General features: G+C 42.6%; 1 protein-coding gene across 2 annotated transcripts in view; it reads left to right on the top strand.

The window, feature by feature from the left end:
* Positions 1–17,782, top strand: part of atp6v1h (ATPase H+ transporting V1 subunit H) — a 42,349-nt gene extending 24,567 nt beyond the window's left edge. For both annotated transcript variants that reach the window (XM_056293223.1, XM_056293224.1), the window contains exons 10-14: positions 433–611; positions 1,010–1,135; positions 3,505–3,606; positions 5,756–5,869; positions 17,331–17,782. In XM_056293223.1, coding sequence (XP_056149198.1) covers positions 433–611; positions 1,010–1,135; positions 3,505–3,606; positions 5,756–5,869; positions 17,331–17,400 — 591 coding nt within the window. In that variant the 3' untranslated portion in view covers positions 17,401–17,782. The remainder of the gene's footprint in view (positions 1–432; positions 612–1,009; positions 1,136–3,504; positions 3,607–5,755; positions 5,870–17,330) is intronic.
* The last annotated feature ends 1,226 nt before the right edge of the window (positions 17,783–19,008 follow it).

The raw sequence follows: 19,008 nt of genomic DNA, 5'->3' as shown, positions 1-19,008 counted from the left end.
TTGGTAATAAACATTTCTCACAAAAAAAAAGACTTTCATTCAGTTAGGCTGCAAAAAATATCATGATGCCTTCAAAATAAATCAGTTTCTGAAGATTTGCTCTAGTTGTCGTTATAGGACTATTTTCAGTTTGCAATAAAGTATGCCTAGGGTTAGTTGCACACACTTACATGGGTATTCCACAACAGGGGAGCCTTGGTGATGGCTATAATTACCCCATCAGAATAAGTAGAGGTCTGACATTACATTTTGACAGACTTAGTCACTTTACCTCTTTATCATATCCCTGTTTGTCTTCCTCACAACCTTAGACATAGTTGACTAATCTGTGGCACAAAGCATCACACCATTTATCTGATGTTTAGAGGCCCAAGTTTTTAGTGTTATGTTTCCTTCTCTTTTTAGAATTTTAACACTTGTACTCTTCCTTAGAACCTTTTGGAGAAGTCTGCAGAGAGGGAGACACGTCAAGAGTACGCCCTTGCCATGATTCAGTGCAAGGTGCTGAAGCAGCTGGAGAACCTCGACCAGCAGAAGTACGATGATGAGGACATCACTGATGATATCAAGTTCCTTTTGGAGAGGCTGGGAGAGAGTGTGCAGGACCTCAGGTACTTTGTTGACTCTGATTCATACATGATGGAGACTTACTTGGGGATGGCTGGATGCTTATTTGTTTTTAATTCTATAACAAACAAATGGTGCATGTCTACTTCATTGCACATGACACTTGTCCTACTGACTCTTATGATAACATCTTTTCCTAGGATATAATTCTATTGCAGTAGCTCTTGAATTCTGTCCTGATTGCAATTATTGGTGAACTCTGGGTATTCTGTGTACTTTGTGCTCTTGAGTACTTTTCACCACAGGCTGACCCAGTCAAATCAGCAGTCTTCAGAAATGCTCAGCTGGAAGAAAGTAGGATTGTGTGTGCAGAGCTGTAGTAAGAATGAGTCTTTGACTACCTTCCTCTTTCACTCATTCTCCCATTCTCTTTATCCTTCAGCTCCTTTGATGAATACAGTTCAGAACTGAAGTCTGGCCGCCTGGAATGGAGCCCTGTACACAAGTCTGAGAAGTTCTGGCGTGAGAACGCTGTCCGCTTGAACGAAAAGAACTATGAGCTCCTCAAGTAAGGAAAAGAGAAAGAATAGCAACAGTTTTAATTTTCCCTACAACCAATCCAACACAAAAGGCAAATCATTTGCACACTTCATTCAAAGGAGGGGAAAAAATGCTTCTTTACATGCAATTTAGTCAGGTACTCCAGGGTGCTCTAACAGCTCTTGTATATGACGCACTCCCTGGGATTGTGCTTGGCCATTGCACAATCTCTCGGCATTGTACACTGTGGGCAGCAACCCTGTTGGCTGTTTATTGTCACAATCAGTATTCCACCAAGGATCTTCTACAGGGTAACAAAAAGGATGAAAACACTCATAAATAACCAGCACTGGGGAGATGCACTAATGTAAGCTGGATGACCATGATCATGTGATATAAGTAGCACATTGAAAAGTATGACATATGCAGCCTTTGACATATGCTTAAATCTTGATTTATCAACATATACTTGATGTTAAAGAGGAACTACTCAGTTCACTAAAGTCAATAGTCCCAAAGTCCATTATCCAAAAAGAAAGAAAGGCTTATTGCAGTTGAGTACAGCCCAGAACAATGGAAATACAGCTGTTAAACAATACAGTTGCCAAAAAAAGCATTTCTGTAGTCACATTCGAACAAGTCAGAGAAAAACGAAGCAGCAGAATATAATCAATGACTGTGGAGGAGGGGACCCATCAGTCGCCATTTGTGTCTTCATACGTTTTGTTGGATAGAATGACTGAGAAATATGAAAACTAATCTGTGTGATGGTCTAGTATAATGCCGGACATTTGCCAGCATTCAGTTTGAATTTGCTTGTCTTGTAGCTTGAACAGGGGCTGAACCATGCATCCGTTTTTCTTTCTCTTTTTTTTTGTGATTCACATCGCTGTATGATTAGAGGTCCGCACTTTGGTAGAAGCTACACATAGTCCCTTTAACAGGGTCGAAGTGGATGCATTCCACAAATGACGATGTACGTGGCCACATCTGAGTAATCTGCAAGAACGGTGTAATATCTTCAGATTAAATCAGACCTGCTGCTACTGTGTTCAGAGCAGATAATCAGAAGTTTCCTTTCAGACAAGCACGGTGTCGCTATCATTAACCTGACCTGTGATCACAGAGTATCTGAATTGTGTGACGCAGTGCTCGAGCTTTGCAAAATGAAGAGCATGCAGAGCTGGTGAGAGTTGGTGAGGTCTCTGATGCAAGTCTCACTGTAAGGACCCCAAAACTCTGAGAACTGAGATAAAATAAAAATTTAAATCTTTTTTTTTCATTGGTATTTTTGTCATGCTCCAATAGTCCTTAAAATCTTAATCTGCCCATCTGCTCATCTCATCACTGTTCTGTCTCTAGATTCAATCACCCTCTATCTCTGCTTTAATTAGCCCTATTTCTGATCTCTTTTTGGAGGTTTTTATTTATCTATTGCCTCTCTGCTCCACTATGAACTTAGTATTTACTTCAGTGATTCTCTCACAGACGCTGTCTTGTGTTAGTTGTCCTTCTGTCATTCCTCAGTTCTCTGTTTTCAACATTTCTGAGATTTATAATAGTAATAATAATGATAAACATTTTATTCAAAGGTGCCTTTCATGACACTCAAGGTCACTTTACATCAAATACAATAAAAAAAGCAGTAAAAACATTAGTGCAACCAACAATAAAACACAATACGCATGGAGAGTGACATCAGCAGGAGTTAACAAAGGTATAATATAATATATTAGCATGAGAGAGGAAGATGCAGAGGACAGGAAAAGATGGAAATGGATGATCTGCTGTGGCGACCCCTAACGGGAGCAGCCGAAAGTAGTACTAGTAGTAGTAGTATATAATACTAATATAATTTAGTATAATTTGATTCAAACATACTCCAGACTATTTCTGATTTATTACTCTTGCCTTTTCCAAACACCATTGTGGGGTTTTTAAGCCTGATTTTGAGGAAAGTCCTGATAAGGATAACATGTAACTTAATACATCACATGTAGCTTATCTCGGTTGCAGGCAACATCTGGCTGAAGTTGTGAAATAAGGAAAATACATTTTCCTGCAGGGAAGCTGTAATGTAGAAACTCCAGACTCCCTGTGCCAGAGAGTAGCTGGCCTTTGGGGAATAGAGCATATGAAGAATTATAGTTTTATCAAGCTTGAAAATTACTTTTACATGCCCCTCTTGAAATTTTGATACAACCCTGCATCCGATCTCTTGCTTGGGGGAATAAGTACTACCGCAGGTAATCTAAAACTCTTGATGAAACTCTTGTGGAAACCTCTCTGTCTAGGAGCACATGTCAACTGTGTATATTTTCCTTTGTGAAGAAATTGCGATGGGAGTTCTTTGCCTGCTTGGTTTTGAATGTCTCTCTTGTCACCCCCCCCCCCCAGGATCTTAACAAGGCTTTTAGAGGTGTCCGACGACCCTCAGGTAATAGCAGTGGCAGCCCACGACGTTGGAGAGTATGTACGACACTACCCACGGGGCAAACGGTAAGATGTTTTGCTGCCAAGCAGTTGTTTGGAAAATAACACGTAAGCCGTGCATCCCTGTACCTCAGTATCCCTGTTCAGTCAAGCATGCCGCTGGTCAAGTACCAGAATTAAACTACTTTTACAACAGATGAATGATACAAGAAGCTGATAGGTAATGGGTGAGGCTTTTTCATCCTGTTCATCTGCTATCGGATGACTGGATTCAACGATACTTTCCACTCGCAGTAACTAACTCACATCTCCTGCAGACCCCTGCTCAGATTTCATTCATTCATTCATTCATTCATTCATTCATTCATTATCCAAACCGCTTATCCTTACTCAGGGTCGCAGGGATGCTGGAGCCTATCCCAGCAGTCATTGGGTGGCAGGTGGGGAGACACCCTGGACAAGCTGCCAGTCCATCACAGGGCCGACACACATACACACACACATTCATGCCTAGGGACAATTTAGTATGGCCGATTCACCTGACCTACATGTCTTTGGACTGTGGGAGGAAACTGAAGCACCAGGAGGAAACCCACGCAGACACAGGGAGAACATGCAAACTCCACACAGAGGATGACCTGGGACGAGCCCTCAAGGTTGGACTACCCAGGGGCTCGAACCCAAGACCTTCTTACTGTGAGGCAACCTCGCTAACCACAGTGCCACCATGCCGCCCCAGATTTAAAAGTGGAAAACGCACAGCTCCAATTAAAAAAAAGAGGCCAATTTTCTACCTCAACCTTGTTTGTGTGTGGGCATCCATGCATGCTGCTGCCACGCCTACTTCTAAACATGTGAATGGTTTGATTAACAAGAATGTTTTTCAGCATTCACCCATTCCTTCCCGAGCTCAGAGAAATACGAGTGATTGTTTTCCCTTTCTGTCAGATGGTGCCAAAGCTTGGGAAGCCAGCTGACACCACGCTATTTAATCCTCCTGGACTGCTTGTTCTTGCCTGGAGATCCCCTTATCCTCCCTCTATCCTCGCTGTTTCCCACCAGTTTGTCAACCTGGAGGCACATTCAGTTTGATTGACAGAGTGATTCTGGTTTCTCTCTATCTTGCTCCTTCTCTCTAATAACAACTCCTTTGTCCATTTCTGAGTCGATGGCATGCTAGCGTGCTGACAAGCCAGGGAGAGCTTGCAATTTAGACCACTATTTCCTCCTATGTGGGGGTTTCCTTTGAGTTGTTCATTTCCCTCACAATAATGCATAGACATCAATAGTCAGGGAATTGGACTCTCCCCCCCCCCTTTTCTCCCCAATTGTATTCGCCAATTACCCTACTCTTCCGAGCTGTCCAGTCATTGCTCCACCCCCTCTGCCGATCCGGGGAGGGCTGCAGACTACCACATGCCTCTTCCGATACATGTGGAGTCGCCAGCCGCTTCTTTTCACCTGACAGTAAGGCGTTTCGCCAGGGGGACGTAGTGCGTGGGAGGATCACATTATTCCCCCCAGTTCCCCCCTTCCCCCCAAACAGGCGCCCCGACCGACCAGAGAAGACGCTAGTGCAGCGACCAGGACACATACCCACATCCGGCTTCCCACCTGCAGACACGGCCAATTGTGTCTGTAGAACGCCCGACCAAGCCAGAGGTAACACGGGGATTCGATCCAGCGATCCCTGTGTTGGTAGGCAACGGAATAGGCCGCCATGCCACCCGGACACCCCCAGGAATTGGAGACTTTAAGTTAACTGTAGTTATGAAAGTGGGGATGTTTGCATGTCTTTGTCATGTGATGGACTGCCGACCTGTGCAGGGAGCCAAATTTAACATGATGCTTGCAAGGATAGACTTCACCCCCTACCCCCCTTTAGCGAGTATATGAATTAAATAATTGGTAAATAAGATGAGTAAATGCATACCAGCACTGGTCCAGAATTGATGTAATTTCATCAAGCAAGGGATGAACAACATTTTCTTATGAATGTTGTTCATCTTTTACATTTTGTACCTACCTGATGATTTCTGATTAAGTAAATTTACGAATTAAAAATTTACTGTACACTTTTTTTTCCTTATTCCTTTGTTTCCCATAGCTTACTGGTCATTGCCATAGAATCTAGATTCAGAACTTTATAATACCATGTCAACTGTATGTTTATGGTTTGGCTAAATGGTTTCACCCACCCATTCTGTCTTTTCAGAGTGATTGAGCAACTAGGAGGGAAGCAGTTGGTCATGAACCATATGCACCATGAGGATCAGCTGGTCCGCTACAACGCCCTACTGGCTGTTCAGAAGCTCATGGTCCACAACTGGTATGTACTGAGGCCTCATGATTGCCATGTTTTCTGTTTAATAGAAGCCATAGCCCAGATGATACCACATGGACAACTACCTAACCGTGCCAAGTTGCAGCACAATGACTTACATTTTCTTTATGAAATGTAATGTCAGAAAGCATTTGGAAATTGCACAATAATATCTTTTCAAAATGGTCCATTGAAAAAAAAACAGGACTTGAAATGGAGGCTATAAAAGCATATCGATGCATTTCACTGTCAACTTTACCACGTTACTCGCATCCAAAAGGCAAATTCTCCATCAGTACGACAGGCACCAGACCTTGTCGTACTTGTATGCTGTCCGACTTTATCATGCTTTACAACACTTGAGAAAATTGTTTATTTAGCAGTATCTGGTCAAAAAAAAGTAAGTCATTTTACTGTTAAAAATAAACTATGAATCTTGAGAAATTCCACAATCCGGCTCCTCCCTAGCCGAATGGTTACAGCACATGCCACATTGGTCACAAGTGTCGCCAGTTCAATTCCAAACGGTGACCTTTGTTGTATGTCATATCCCACTCTGTCTCTCCCCGTTTCCTGTCTGCCTCTTCACTGTGTAATAAAGGTAAAAAAAAAAATCTTAAAAAAAAAATCCACAGTCCTTAATCATTTTTAGGAAGAACTACATAGTATACTTTGTTTTCAGCCACCCATGTCCTTAATCTTCCGGTCTTAACTTGCAGCCGTGTCTGACATAGAGTCATTTACAGCTAGCTAGCTGTAGCATGCATGGCCTCGAATGTGTTGTGATGCTGCACAGCAGTGCTGGTCAAAGGCATGGGCAGTTGCCAAGGGTAGCAAGTGGTTAGGTGTGGCACAAAATAATATTTCAGTATCATTATTTCAGCCAATATTTTAAAAAGTAGCCTACTTAGTGTCATTGTCTGCCCGGCAACCCCATATGTGTTTTGTGTGTTTGTGTGTGTGTGTGTGTGTGTGTGTGTGTTGGCTCTGCCTAATAGATCTCTTAGAAACGCACTAGAAAAAACCAACAGGAAATTAGGTTTGTTGTTCTGCCATTATTTGGATAGCGACATATGTCATAGTCGTTTATTGTCACCGAAGTGACTGTAACGCGTTGTGTAAATGTGTACTGGAGAGTTTGGAGAATGTTTTTGTTCAGTTTGTTGATTTAAGATAAAATGGGAAAGCAGATAGAAGCTGAGAGTTCAGATAAAGCCTTTGATTTTTTCAACAAAGCAGAATTTTTAGACTTGTTTAGCTCACAGAAAACAATCAAAACCAGTTTCTCAGTTTCATACCTGGAGAGCAAAGAAGTTACAAGTGTGTATGTGTGTGTGTTAACTGGAACTTTATTGATATGGGACTATAACAGTTTTGTTATGCATCAGTAACTGACAACAATAGTTCCCCCCCCCCCCATCATTTTGATTTTAATAGAACAAAAATCAAATAAGGCCTTGACATATACAGGGGCTGAAAAAAATACAGATTTTAAGAATTAAGTATTTTCACATTTAAGTGTTTTTTGGGTTGTTTTTTTTTTTTAGCTCAGGAGGCTATTGCCTCAGAGGGGGAAAAAGGTTGTGTGGAATTTCCTGCTAATCGAGCTAATAGATTCATGAATTGAATTATGTTGTGGAAGTGCATTATAATAATGAAAGAAAATGAATTAAAATATAAGACAGGAAACAGGAAAAACCCAAAAGGGAGAAAAACAAAATACTAAATGTGTGCAGCTGTAACTGGGAGCAAGGTAGACATCTCGCTGCCAAAGAAATGAAAACCAGGAGAAAAAATAAAAAAATAAAAAATACAGGATAAACATCCTGTTTTGAGTACAAACCCATTTCAGTAAGAATGTTTATAATTATAAAGAAAAAAGTCCATTGAATTATTTTTCAGTTCAGTACCAAATGTTGTATAGATGTGAACCCAGCCAATCAAAATCCCTGCTCACAGATCACATCTCAAGACTACACGTGAAGCTGAAGTCTGTGATGTCCCCAATCAGTCCCTTTCTCTGGCAGTACAAACTACAAACAAGGTGTAGCAGGCATTGTTTGTTGTGTGCCGTCAGCTCAGCAGTAAACAGTTCCCACCCTTGTAAAAACAGCATCCTCAGACCAACGCTAACACAGACAGTCTCCTGTATGGGGACACTGTTGTACTGTAATATTGATTGTACAGATTAGCTGTCCAACAGAAGCATCTCCACATCGCCATCACGTTTCAATCCTTTTTTTCCTGTTTGAGCAGGGACCTGTTTGCTGCTGCACCATTGTTCATCCTACCAAGTAAAACCTTTCAACAGTGGTATATGGAGAGTGTCTGAAGGAGGGTAATTATACCCACGTCACATAGGTGAAAGGCTATCAGAATATGTTCAATGAAAAAAGGGGGATAACGCCTACACACTTATTCTCACTTGCTCATGTTGACCTGACAAAGATCCATCTGGGATCAGAATGTTGTCATTTGGGTGTCCGGTTAGCATGGCGGTCTATTCCGTTGCCTACCAACAGGGATTGCCGGTTCGAATCCCCGTGTTACCTCCGGCTTGGTCAGGCGTCCCTACAGACACAATTGGACGTGTCTGCGGGTGGGAAGCCAGATGTGGGTATGTGTCCTGGTCGCTGCACTAGCGCCTCCTGTGATCGGTTGGGGGCGCCTGTTCAGGGGGGAGGGGGAACTGAGGGGAATAGCGTGATCCTCCCACACGCTACGTCCGTCTGGCGAAACTCCTCACTGTCAGGTGAAAAGAAGCAGCTGGTAAATCCACATGTGTCGGAGGAGGCATGTGGTAGTCTGTTGCCCTTCCCGGATCGGCAGAGGGGGTGGAGCAGTAACCAGGATGGCTCGGAAGAGTGGGGTAATTGGCCGGGTGCAATTGGGGAGAAAAAGGGGAGGGGGAATTCAAAAAACAAAAAACGTTGTCATATTAGTGTAAAGGTGGTAAAGGTGGCAGTTAGTATTATGTAACCAGACTCCGTGGTCTAGATCAGCGGTCGGCAACCTTTACTATCAAAAGAGTCATTTTTGGCCCAAAATAAATCTGTCTTGAGCCTCAACTCATATTTGAGCCTTATAATGAAGGTAACACAGCCTGTTAAGTCTAAATCAGCCCATCAACATAACTACTAGAATCTAAATGTGCATTCACTAAGTTTAACCCCATGTGGGTTGTGTAGTTCCTGCTTGAGGCAGGAAGACCGAAGACCAGCCACCGCTGTTGAGGTTTGGCAAAATTGAGAGGGAGAGGCGCCGGCCATAAATGTAGGCTATGATGCAGGTTTTAGTTGACAGAATGTTAAAACGTTTTTTTTTCATTCAGTGTGGAGAACCTAAGAATCACTTTAGGCCTACAACAATTATAAATGAAAATTAAAATGTTAAAAAATAACCGTTATTTCCGTATAATTTTTGTCAAAGCCACGGGGAGCCACTGAAGAGGGGCAAAAGTGCCACAGTTTGCCAACTCCTGGTCTGGATGAATAAGATTACTATTTATTAATGAAAAAAAATCAGAGAAATTAGCTTTAATCAACACTGGTTGCTGCACTAGAGCCTCCTCTGGTCAGTCGGGGGCGCCTGTTCAGGGGGGAGGGGGAACTGGGGAGAATAGCGTGATCCTCCCACGCGCCTTCCCCCTGGCGAAACTCCTCACTGTCAAGTGAAAAGAAGCAGCTGGTAAATCCACATGTGTCGGAGGAGGCATGTGGTAGTCTGCAGCCCTTCCCGGATCGGCAGAGGGGGTGGAGCAGCAACCGGGATGGCTCGGAAGAGTGGGGTAATTGGCCGGGTAAAATTGGGGAGAAAAAGGGGAGTGGGAATCCAAAAAACATTGTCATATGAGTGTAAAGGTGGCAGTTAGTATTATGTAACTGGACTCCGTGGTCTAGCTCAGCAGTCGGCAACCTTTACTATCAAAAGAGCCATTTTTGGCCCAAAATAAATCTGTCTGGAGCCTCAACTCATATTTGAGCCTTATAATGAAGGTAACACAGCCTGTTAAGTCTAAATCAGCCCATCAACATTACTACTAGAATCTAAATGAGCATTCACTAAGTTTAACCACATGTGGTCACTCTGCAGTGGGCTATTTATGATTATTTGGTACGTTAACATTTATGAACTCATGAATAATAGAACTACAAGTCTAATTACATTTTTTATTATTTTTATTGGGGGATGCAACAAAACTGAACAAGGTCCAGTTCAGTGCGAGGTAATCCTCTTCTTTTTTCCCTCAGCCATGTACAGCAAGCAACCCTCGGGCCTGAGCATAAAACACAACAGCTATTCGTTAACAAAATCACAACTTGCTAAAACAGATAGTTTGTTGCAAAATGATAGCTTATTAAGGGATGGAGTTCTCATCCGCTGAATGCAGTTTCTGCTTGTGAATGTCGCTGCAGAGCTTCTTGATATCAGCGCTGTTCTGCAGGCTCTCCTCTGTGAGGCGGGAGCCATATTTGGGTTGTGTAGTTCCTGCTTGAGGCAGGAAGACCGAAGACCAGCCACCGCTGTTGAGGTTTGGCAAAATTGAGAGGGAGAGGCGCCGGCCATAAACGTAGGCTATGATGCAGGTTTTAGTTGACAGAATGTTAAAACTTTTTTTTTTCATTCAGTGTGGAGAACCTAAGAATCACTTTAGGCCTACAACAATTATAAATGAAAATTAAAATGTTAAAAAATAACCGTTATTTCCGTATAATTTTTGTCAAAGCCACAGGGAGCCACTGAAGAGGGGCAAAAGTGCCACAGTTTGCCAACCCCTGGTCTGGATGAATAAGATTACTATTTATTAATGAAAAAACAATCAGAGAAATTAGCTTTAATCAACACTTTTATCCCTCTCATTTTTTATAAATTTCATGTTTTGTTTTAACAGTTTTTATATCTGTGCTTTCAGACTAACTATGATGTTTGAGATTTTATTAGGGAAACAATGGGCACTGAAGAAGCTTCATTGTCTGGAGGGTGCATAAGGACAAGGGCGTAGGACAAACATTTGAGATTGAGCTGGCTTGTGGATCAAAACAACTATTGAGTTTTTCTCTGAAGCATAATACGGAAAGCTCTCACTGTCTCAAGGTTGTTGCATCGCATCAGATTATTTGCTGCCTACACTATGCAGACATCTTTCTGTAAACAGAATAAATTAAAGACGGCTGTATAATATGATAAAACAGGGAGTTTGCGTCAAGCTTTAGTCTTTGTTTTGGTTCAGGCAAGGTTTTTTTTAAACCTGCATCATGCTTGCAAATTAATATTGGGTGCACACCAGTGTTGAACACCAACAGTTTTCCGTCGCAGTTCACCCCATCCACAGACACCTTGAACGGTTCATCACGTCACTGGTGTAGAAAAGGTCTCTTCTCTGTGTTCTCAAAAGCCTTGTTGTCATGACAACTGAAGACAGATTTGAGTTAGCATTGAGAAAATGTTCTGTGCACCTGACCCTTCTTTTGTTTCTAGGAGTGTTGCAATATAATTTAGGAATTTAGGGGCTTTCATGTTGAATGCAAAAACTCCATCCTTGTGCTGTCAAACTTGTTATTGTCTCCAAGTTGTGCCGTGCATAAGCAAATTTGCACAGGCAAATTTGCTTATGCACAGCTTAGCAGTCATAACACCCAAAATTCAGCCTCCTTGAACTTTTGTGCCGAGGGGAGCGATGTGATACCAGATCTCATCTCATCATCAGCTGCATCTTCGGGGTCGGGTCGTGGTGGCAGCAAGCTAAGTAAGGCACTCCAGACGTCCCTCTCCCCAGCAACACCCTGCAGCTCCTTCTGGGGGATCCCAAGGCGTTCCCAGGCCAGATTGGACATGTAGTCCCTCCAGCGAGTTCTGAATCTTCCCCGGGGTCTCCTCCCAGTTGGACATGTCTGGAAAACCTCCAAAGGAAGCTGCCCAGGAGGCATCCTAATCAAGGAGAAGAGATGCTCGGACATCCGGAGGGAGCTCGGAGTAGAGCCGCTGCTCCTTCGCGTCGAAAGGAGCCAGTTGAGGTGGTTCGGGCCTCAGGTGATACCAGATGTCTGATAGAAATGAGGAAGGAGACATCAACAGGAGAAATGGGGGGGAAATTAAATAACTTCAGGTCTAGATAATCTCTGACAAAATTGTATGACAAAGCATTGAAATTACATCAAGACACTAGGAGGAAAGCAATTACCTGGAAGCATATATCCAATCAGATCATTTGAAGGGCAGAAGGGTGAATGGAACAGAGGTGATGAGGAGGTGATGGGCAGGTATAGTGTCAAAGACAGGAATGTGGAAAGACAGATGGTGGTGGATTTTGCAAAAAGGATGGAAATGGCTGTGGTGAATACATATTTCAAGAAGAAGGAGGAACACAGAGTGATGTATAAGAGTGGAGGAAAGTGCACACAGGTGGACTATGTCATGCAGGAGGCATGATGTGAAAGGGATTGGAGACTGCAAGATGGTGATGGGGAGGACATAGCTAGGTATCATCGGATGATAGTCTGTAGAATGACTTTGGAGATCAAGAAGAGGAAGATAGTGTAGGCAGAGTCCAGGATCAAATGGTGGAAGTTGAAGAAGGAAGAATGTTGTGTGGAGTTCAGGGAGGAGTTAAGACAGGCACTGGGTGGTAGTGAAGAGTTGCCAGATGGCTGGGCAACCACTGTAGAAATGGTGAGGCAGACATCTAGGAAGGTACTTGGTGTGTCAGTCTGGACAGAGGAAGGAAGGGAAGGAGACTTGGTGGTGGAATGAGGAAGTACAGCAAAGTATACTGAGGAAAAGGTTGGCAAAGAAGAAGTGGGATAGAGAGATGAAGAAAGTAGACAGGAGTACAAGGAGATGTGGCGTGAAGAGAGAGGTGGTGAAGGCAAAGGAAAAGGTGTATGGTGAGTTTTATGAGAGGTTAGACACTAAGGAAGGAGAAAAGGACTTGGCTAGACAGAGGGACCAAGCTGGGAAACATGTGCAGCAGGTTAGGGTGATGAAGGATAGAGATGGAAATGTGCTGACAAGCAAGGAGTGTGTGTTGAGAAGGTGGAAGGAGTACTTTGAGGGGCTGGTGAATGAAGAAAATGAGAGAGAGACAAGGTTGGATGACGTCAGGAAGTGCAGTGGATTAGCAAGGAGGAAGTGAGGGCAGCTATGAAGAGAATGAAGAGGAGAAAGGTGGTTGGTCCAGATGACATACCTGTGGAGGTGTTTAGGAGAGATGGCAGTGGAGTTTTTAACTAAATTGTTTAACAATCTTCAAAAATGAGAGGATGCATGAGGAGTGGAGAAGAAGTGTACTTGTACCGATTTCAAGAATAAGGATATAAAGTTGATCTGTCACAGCATGAAGATATGGGAAAGAGTAGTGGAAGCTAGGTTAAGAGGAGAGAGGTGATGACTAGAGAGCAGCAGTATGGGTTCATGCCATGAAAGAGCACCACAGATGTGATGTTTGCTTCGAGAATGTTGATGGAGAAGTATAGAGAAGATCAGAAGTGTCTTTGTGGATTTAGAGAAAGCATATGACAGGGTGCCAAGAAAGGAGGTGTGGTATTTTATGAGGAAGTGGGAGGTGGCAGAGGAGTATATAAGAGTGGTGCAAGATGTGTATGAGGGCAGTGTGGTTATGTGTGCAGTAGGAGTGACGGATGGGTTCAAGGTGGAAGTGGGATTACATCAAGGATCGGCTCTGAGCCCTTTCTTGTTTGCAATGGTTATAGACAGGTTGACGGAAAAGCTCAGGCAGAAGTCTCCATGGACTATGATGTTCGCGGATGACATTGTGGTCTGTAGTGAGAGTATGTTGCAGGCTGAGGAGAGGTGGAGGTATGCACTGAAGAGAAGAGGAATGAAAGTCAGTAGGAGCAAGAAGGAATACATATGTGTGAAGGAGAGTGAGGACAGCAGAATGGTGAGGATGCAAGGAGTAGAGACGGTGATGGTGGATGAGTTTAAATACTTCGGGTCATCTGTTCAAAGTAACGGAGTGAGTTAGAGAGGTGAAGAAGAGAGTGGAGACGGTGGCACTGACCAAAAGACAGGAGGTGGAGCTGGAGGTGGCAGATTTGACGATGCTAAGATTTGTGTTGGGAGTGATGAAGAAGGACAGAATTGGGAATGAGTATGTTTGAGGGACAGCTCAGGTTGGATGGTTTGGAGACAAAGCAAGAGAGGCAAGATTGAGATGGTTTGGACATGTGGAGGAGAGATGCTGGGTATATTGGGAGAAGGATGCTAAATATGGAGCTGCCAGGGAAGAGGAAAAGAGGAGGGCCAAAGAGAGGAGGTTTATGGATGTGGTGAGAGAGGAAATGCAGGGAGTTGGCATGACAGAGGAAGATGCAGAGGACAGGAAGAGATGGAAACGGATGATCCGCTGTGGCGACCCCTAACGGGAGCAGCTGAAAGTAGTAGTAGTAGTGGTAGTAGTAATAGCAGTAGTAGTAGTAGTAATAGTAGTAGACTAGTGATTGGAGCATTTTGTTTTTACCTTTGAATGACCTGCCTATTTGCATGCTCTTTTGACCACAGACAAACAGCATGTGATGGCTTTCGCTGTAGTGAGCACCTCGCATGCCATTTGATGTGAAAAACATTACGAATATGATAATCACAGTTTTAGCCTATCCTTAAACCAATATCCTGCTCAGTGTTCCTCTATCTATGCAGCCTCTATGCTTCTAGGTTTCGGCCAAACCTGTGAAGTCTGCATTTCACTTTAGAAACCCTATTTTTAGACCCCCATTACATGCAGTAGCTTGTACATTTTTGAGTGTGAGAGGACCCATGTTTCTCAGAGCTTGCTGTGCACTCTCTCATAGAAAGTATGAAAAGGAAAGACAAATTGGGGTCAAAATAGCGGGTTTTATATATTTACCTTGGTCACAATTTTGAGAGGACTTCTCTCCTAAACTGAATGCATTATAAAGCCATTTTGTGCTCCACTTCCAGGACTGGTTAGAGAAATTGCCTCTGAACATAACATGGTTGCAGTGCATTTGCCTGATTACTTGACTTTGGCTAGTACTTGTCCCTATAATCGAAACAGTCAGGGTAAAAACTGTGTCTATTTTGTTCATCCTTGATTTTAAATCTGTAGACTGACTGAGCCCTCAGCTCTTGGTGTTACATGCATGTGCAAGTTCCAGATTTTCATCTGGTCCCTTTTTAGATAAGTGTAATTGTAAATGGGGTTTGTTGAACCTCCTAGATAGTCATACTGGTAGGTTCATGTTTCCTGGAGCTCTTTGGCTCCACTGTCTTTGTTAGTTGTGTCCAATTTAAACAACTGCACCTATTGCCTTGTGCTGTTTAACGCCTCTTTGATAGCAGTGGGTATCGACATATAGCCACTATAAGGACGGTGGCTAAAGGTTATTAGTGGAGACTTCAAAGAAATGTGTCCCGTTAGGAGGCTGTTGATGTTGGAGGTCCTTTTGACACTTTCTGCTCCAACTGTTTTTTCCCCCCTTCCACATTGAGAAAATATCTCCTTAAATGCACACACTCAAAGGGTGAACACATTTCTCTGTGCTTGAGCTGAACTCATGATGGGTCTGTTAACATCCATCTCATTCGATAGCGTCCCGTTTGGGAGACAGACAGACGTCGAGTGACGCGCACCTACTTGTATCCTAAATACTGTCAGAGCAGGCTCTGCTCAGTTGTGTGCAGAATGATAGAACAATATGAGACTCTGTTGCCTACGCCAGGCCTTTTGAAATGGAGACGAGTGGAAAAATAATGGAAATGTGAAATGTATTTTTAAATATGGATGTATAACAATAGCCATGTTTCCATGTTTCCTGTTCCATATTTGTGATTCCATCTTAACCCACAGATTATTGTTTTTAGGCGCAAATGTCAAACCTGTTGGTTATTAAGCCCGATCCTGTTCCGCTACTATTTATAGTGCTGCTCTTTATAGCACACTTTAATTAGTGTGATTGAAAGAGAAAAAGCTGCATGCAGAGATGCAAGTAAAGTATGTTGACTCTTTTGACACTGAAATTCAAGTCTTGGAATAGAAAATACCACCATAATGAATACAAGTCTGCTGTGTCCTTATGAGAATTCTGCAGCACTCAATTTACACTCTGCAAGTATGAATCTTTTCTTTATACTTTCAGAAAGAAAAAAATACTGTTTGACAGCAGTCATTTCTAGCTTTTGCATTCTTGGGGCTCTGAGATTCTGTTGATAGCTCTGATATCAGTGTGCACGATATGATCCTATATCTGGGAAAATGTTACCACCAAATAAAATGCCTCATTAAGTGTTGTGACATCTGCTAGTAATACCATTATATTTCTACAGCTGCATGTCATTTTGGGTTAATCCATTTATTCCCTGTTAGATTTCCTTAAAGAGGTAGTAAAACTCTTTTTTTTTCATTTTCTTTTTAGCTGAAAACATGTTCGTATTTCCCTAGAATATAAAACTGATTGCCCTTGTCTTAAATACAGCACACAAAAGAAAAAGACTACACCAGGTGGCCGCTATGAAGGAGAAGATTTATGCTGTCTCTTTTCTCCAGGGGAAAAGGCTCATTATGACAAACTCCTTTAATTGTCTATGTTTATATAGGAGCATCGTATAGACTGACCCAGGTAGAAAAGCAACATGATATGATTTGTCTGCACCCCACCATTATGCTGTCTTTGCCTCTCTCTCATATTCTATCACTTGGTATTGTCCATGTGGTTTCAGTCAAGGTAGGATTACACAGAAACACCATCAACAGAGATGCGAATGAGGTGTCCTCTTATCACCTGTAACATACGGCAACACATCAGCTTTTTGATCAGTTTTGAAGCGTGTCTGACATGTCAGCTAGCTAAAAACCTGATTCAGACAAGCTAACTTTAGCTCTGTTGATCCGGTGCAAAAGTATCTATTTTACAATGTCAATGTCAAGCGTCCAATCACGATATGATGTAAATAATATGTAACATTAGCTACTCCGCTGAAAACGTGCAATCACAAACTTAAGATAAATATCGTGTATTGCTCTGTTTACAGCAAAGTCACACAACAGTTGTGCTTTGCATCGATGACACTGTGTTCTTGTCAAAATGTGAAACAAGTTAAAAATTCTTACTTTTTGAAATTGTTACAGTTTTGACTCCCTCACTGAGCTATCACACATGTACATAAACTATAAATATACACTGCATAAGAATTCAGCGTGCACGATCGTGTGTAAATATACTCACTCCTTTGAGTATATTTCCACCACTTTGTCATGTGATGCCTCATCAAACGTGTATTGTTCCATTCAAGACCTATATAAAAAGTAGAAAGTATTTCAGAATAAAAGGTAAACTCGTGCTTGATTTATTTTCCTTTAGAAGTGTAGCTGTGTTTATGACAACCTGTTGCTAAGCATTCACTCCATCTGTGACAGATGAAAGACAGCAACATATGATGTGTTGCACCTCATGTCATGTTCTCCTGTATTCTTCTCTCTGTCTTACAGGGAGTACCTGGGGAAACAACTGCAGTCTTCCGATCAGCAGCAGGCCCAAGCCGTGGCAGCTCGAAGCTGAGGTGCCTGCTCCATGGATGTTTGTTTAACATTATGTGGACGACTGTGTACTGTATGTGTGACATTCTTCTCAGTTTTAACAATCGCCTTTTCATTTCCTGTCATGAGTCGATGAAGAACATTTGTGGCTTCCCTTATTTGTCGTTACCCTGCTTTATTCTCGACGTTGCTTGATTTTCTCGTGCTATGTGGCGTGCCCTCGCAGCTAATCGACGTGCAGTTATTGGAGTAGCACTTTATGTCTGTGATGATATGTAAAATTGCAAGTTATTTAAGTCTTACGTGTGAAACATTGTGAGTGCATTCCAATAAAGAAGGCTGTCTATGGTATTGTTGTGTTGTAACTGCATTTGATGTCCAAAATGCACTGTTACAAAAGGCCAGGAGTAATAATAAAAAATAATAAAAATAATAGGATGTTTTCATTTTCTTATAAGGCCAGAGGCAACTATGTACCACAACAACTATGCCTCCAGATTCATTTTACTTAGCATGTTTGTTATGTTGTTACATGCAGCGATGGGTTTCTTAACATATCAACCCACATTTGTCTCGCGATCAAAGTCGGCTCTGATCTTGAAACATGAAAGCTAGATTAATCCTTCATTTGGTGCCTGAGTTGGGAGGTTTGGGTTTGCCCAGTGGGAAACCGGTGCACTGAGACGTGGTGTTTCGATGTTGTTTTCAAACAAAAGAGGCTCGGTAACGATGTTACGTTATCCCCCTGAAAGAGGAAGTGATTATGGTCAAGACCTCGCTAAATATTGAAGGATGGGCAGCTTTCGGAGGAACGGCAGCTTTATTTCTCTGGTGACGGGCCGGTGGCGTCGTCAAAACAATTGACTTCTTTACTTGTCATTCTCCAATTTTGTCATGTGGAAAAAAAGGTACATTCAGTGGTCAATTTGATATCTTTTTATTTATCTTATTGCTGAAAATTGCCAAGACACTCCAAATGAGACGTGTCAGATTCTGGAGATGCTTCCCCCTTGAATTCCAAACCGAGCTACCGTCCTCCTATCTGTGGAGGAGGATGAGCCGAGCTCAGAGGAGAATGTTTTATCACGGTTGTGGGGCAGATTTCAGATAATGTCATTGCCGTGCTGCAGAGAACACTACAGAATGTTCCCATTGTGTTTGCCTCCTTCCTTTATGGTTTACTATGCATGTGTTTGTGTTGCTTTTCCTCCTGTTAATCTCTCAGCACTTGGATAATGGGAAAGTGTAAACACTCTCATTATGCTCCATCCACTCGCTGATGAGAAAGCTGTGGGATTCCTGTGCAACGAAGGGGTGTTAGGACAAGGTCTGAAAAGGTACATTTTAATCACAAATACCCAGAAATGCCTCTGCTGCCATAATTGTGTTTAAGAGCCTTGTTCAAGGGCATCTCGGTGGCCGTTACTGATTTGTCTCTGCCTGGCCCAACTAATCCGAGCTGGTCCACAGATTCACATCACCAACTTTGTGGTCACGAGGTGAGCCTTTAATCCCTACTACTGCCTCCCTGGGCCTCTGCGTTATCTGGTAAGGATTTCTACAGGTCTGAAAGGGAATGCATCTTTCAGCACATTGGTTTGGCTAGATTGGTGACACATTTGTGCTCTGT

Source organism: Lampris incognitus, chromosome 14, assembly GCF_029633865.1.
Source record: "Lampris incognitus isolate fLamInc1 chromosome 14, fLamInc1.hap2, whole genome shotgun sequence".
Classification (NCBI taxonomy): domain Eukaryota; kingdom Metazoa; phylum Chordata; class Actinopteri; order Lampriformes; family Lampridae; genus Lampris; species Lampris incognitus.
Note: the sequence above shows the minus strand (reverse complement) of the source record. Positions and strands in the feature narration are given on the sequence as shown.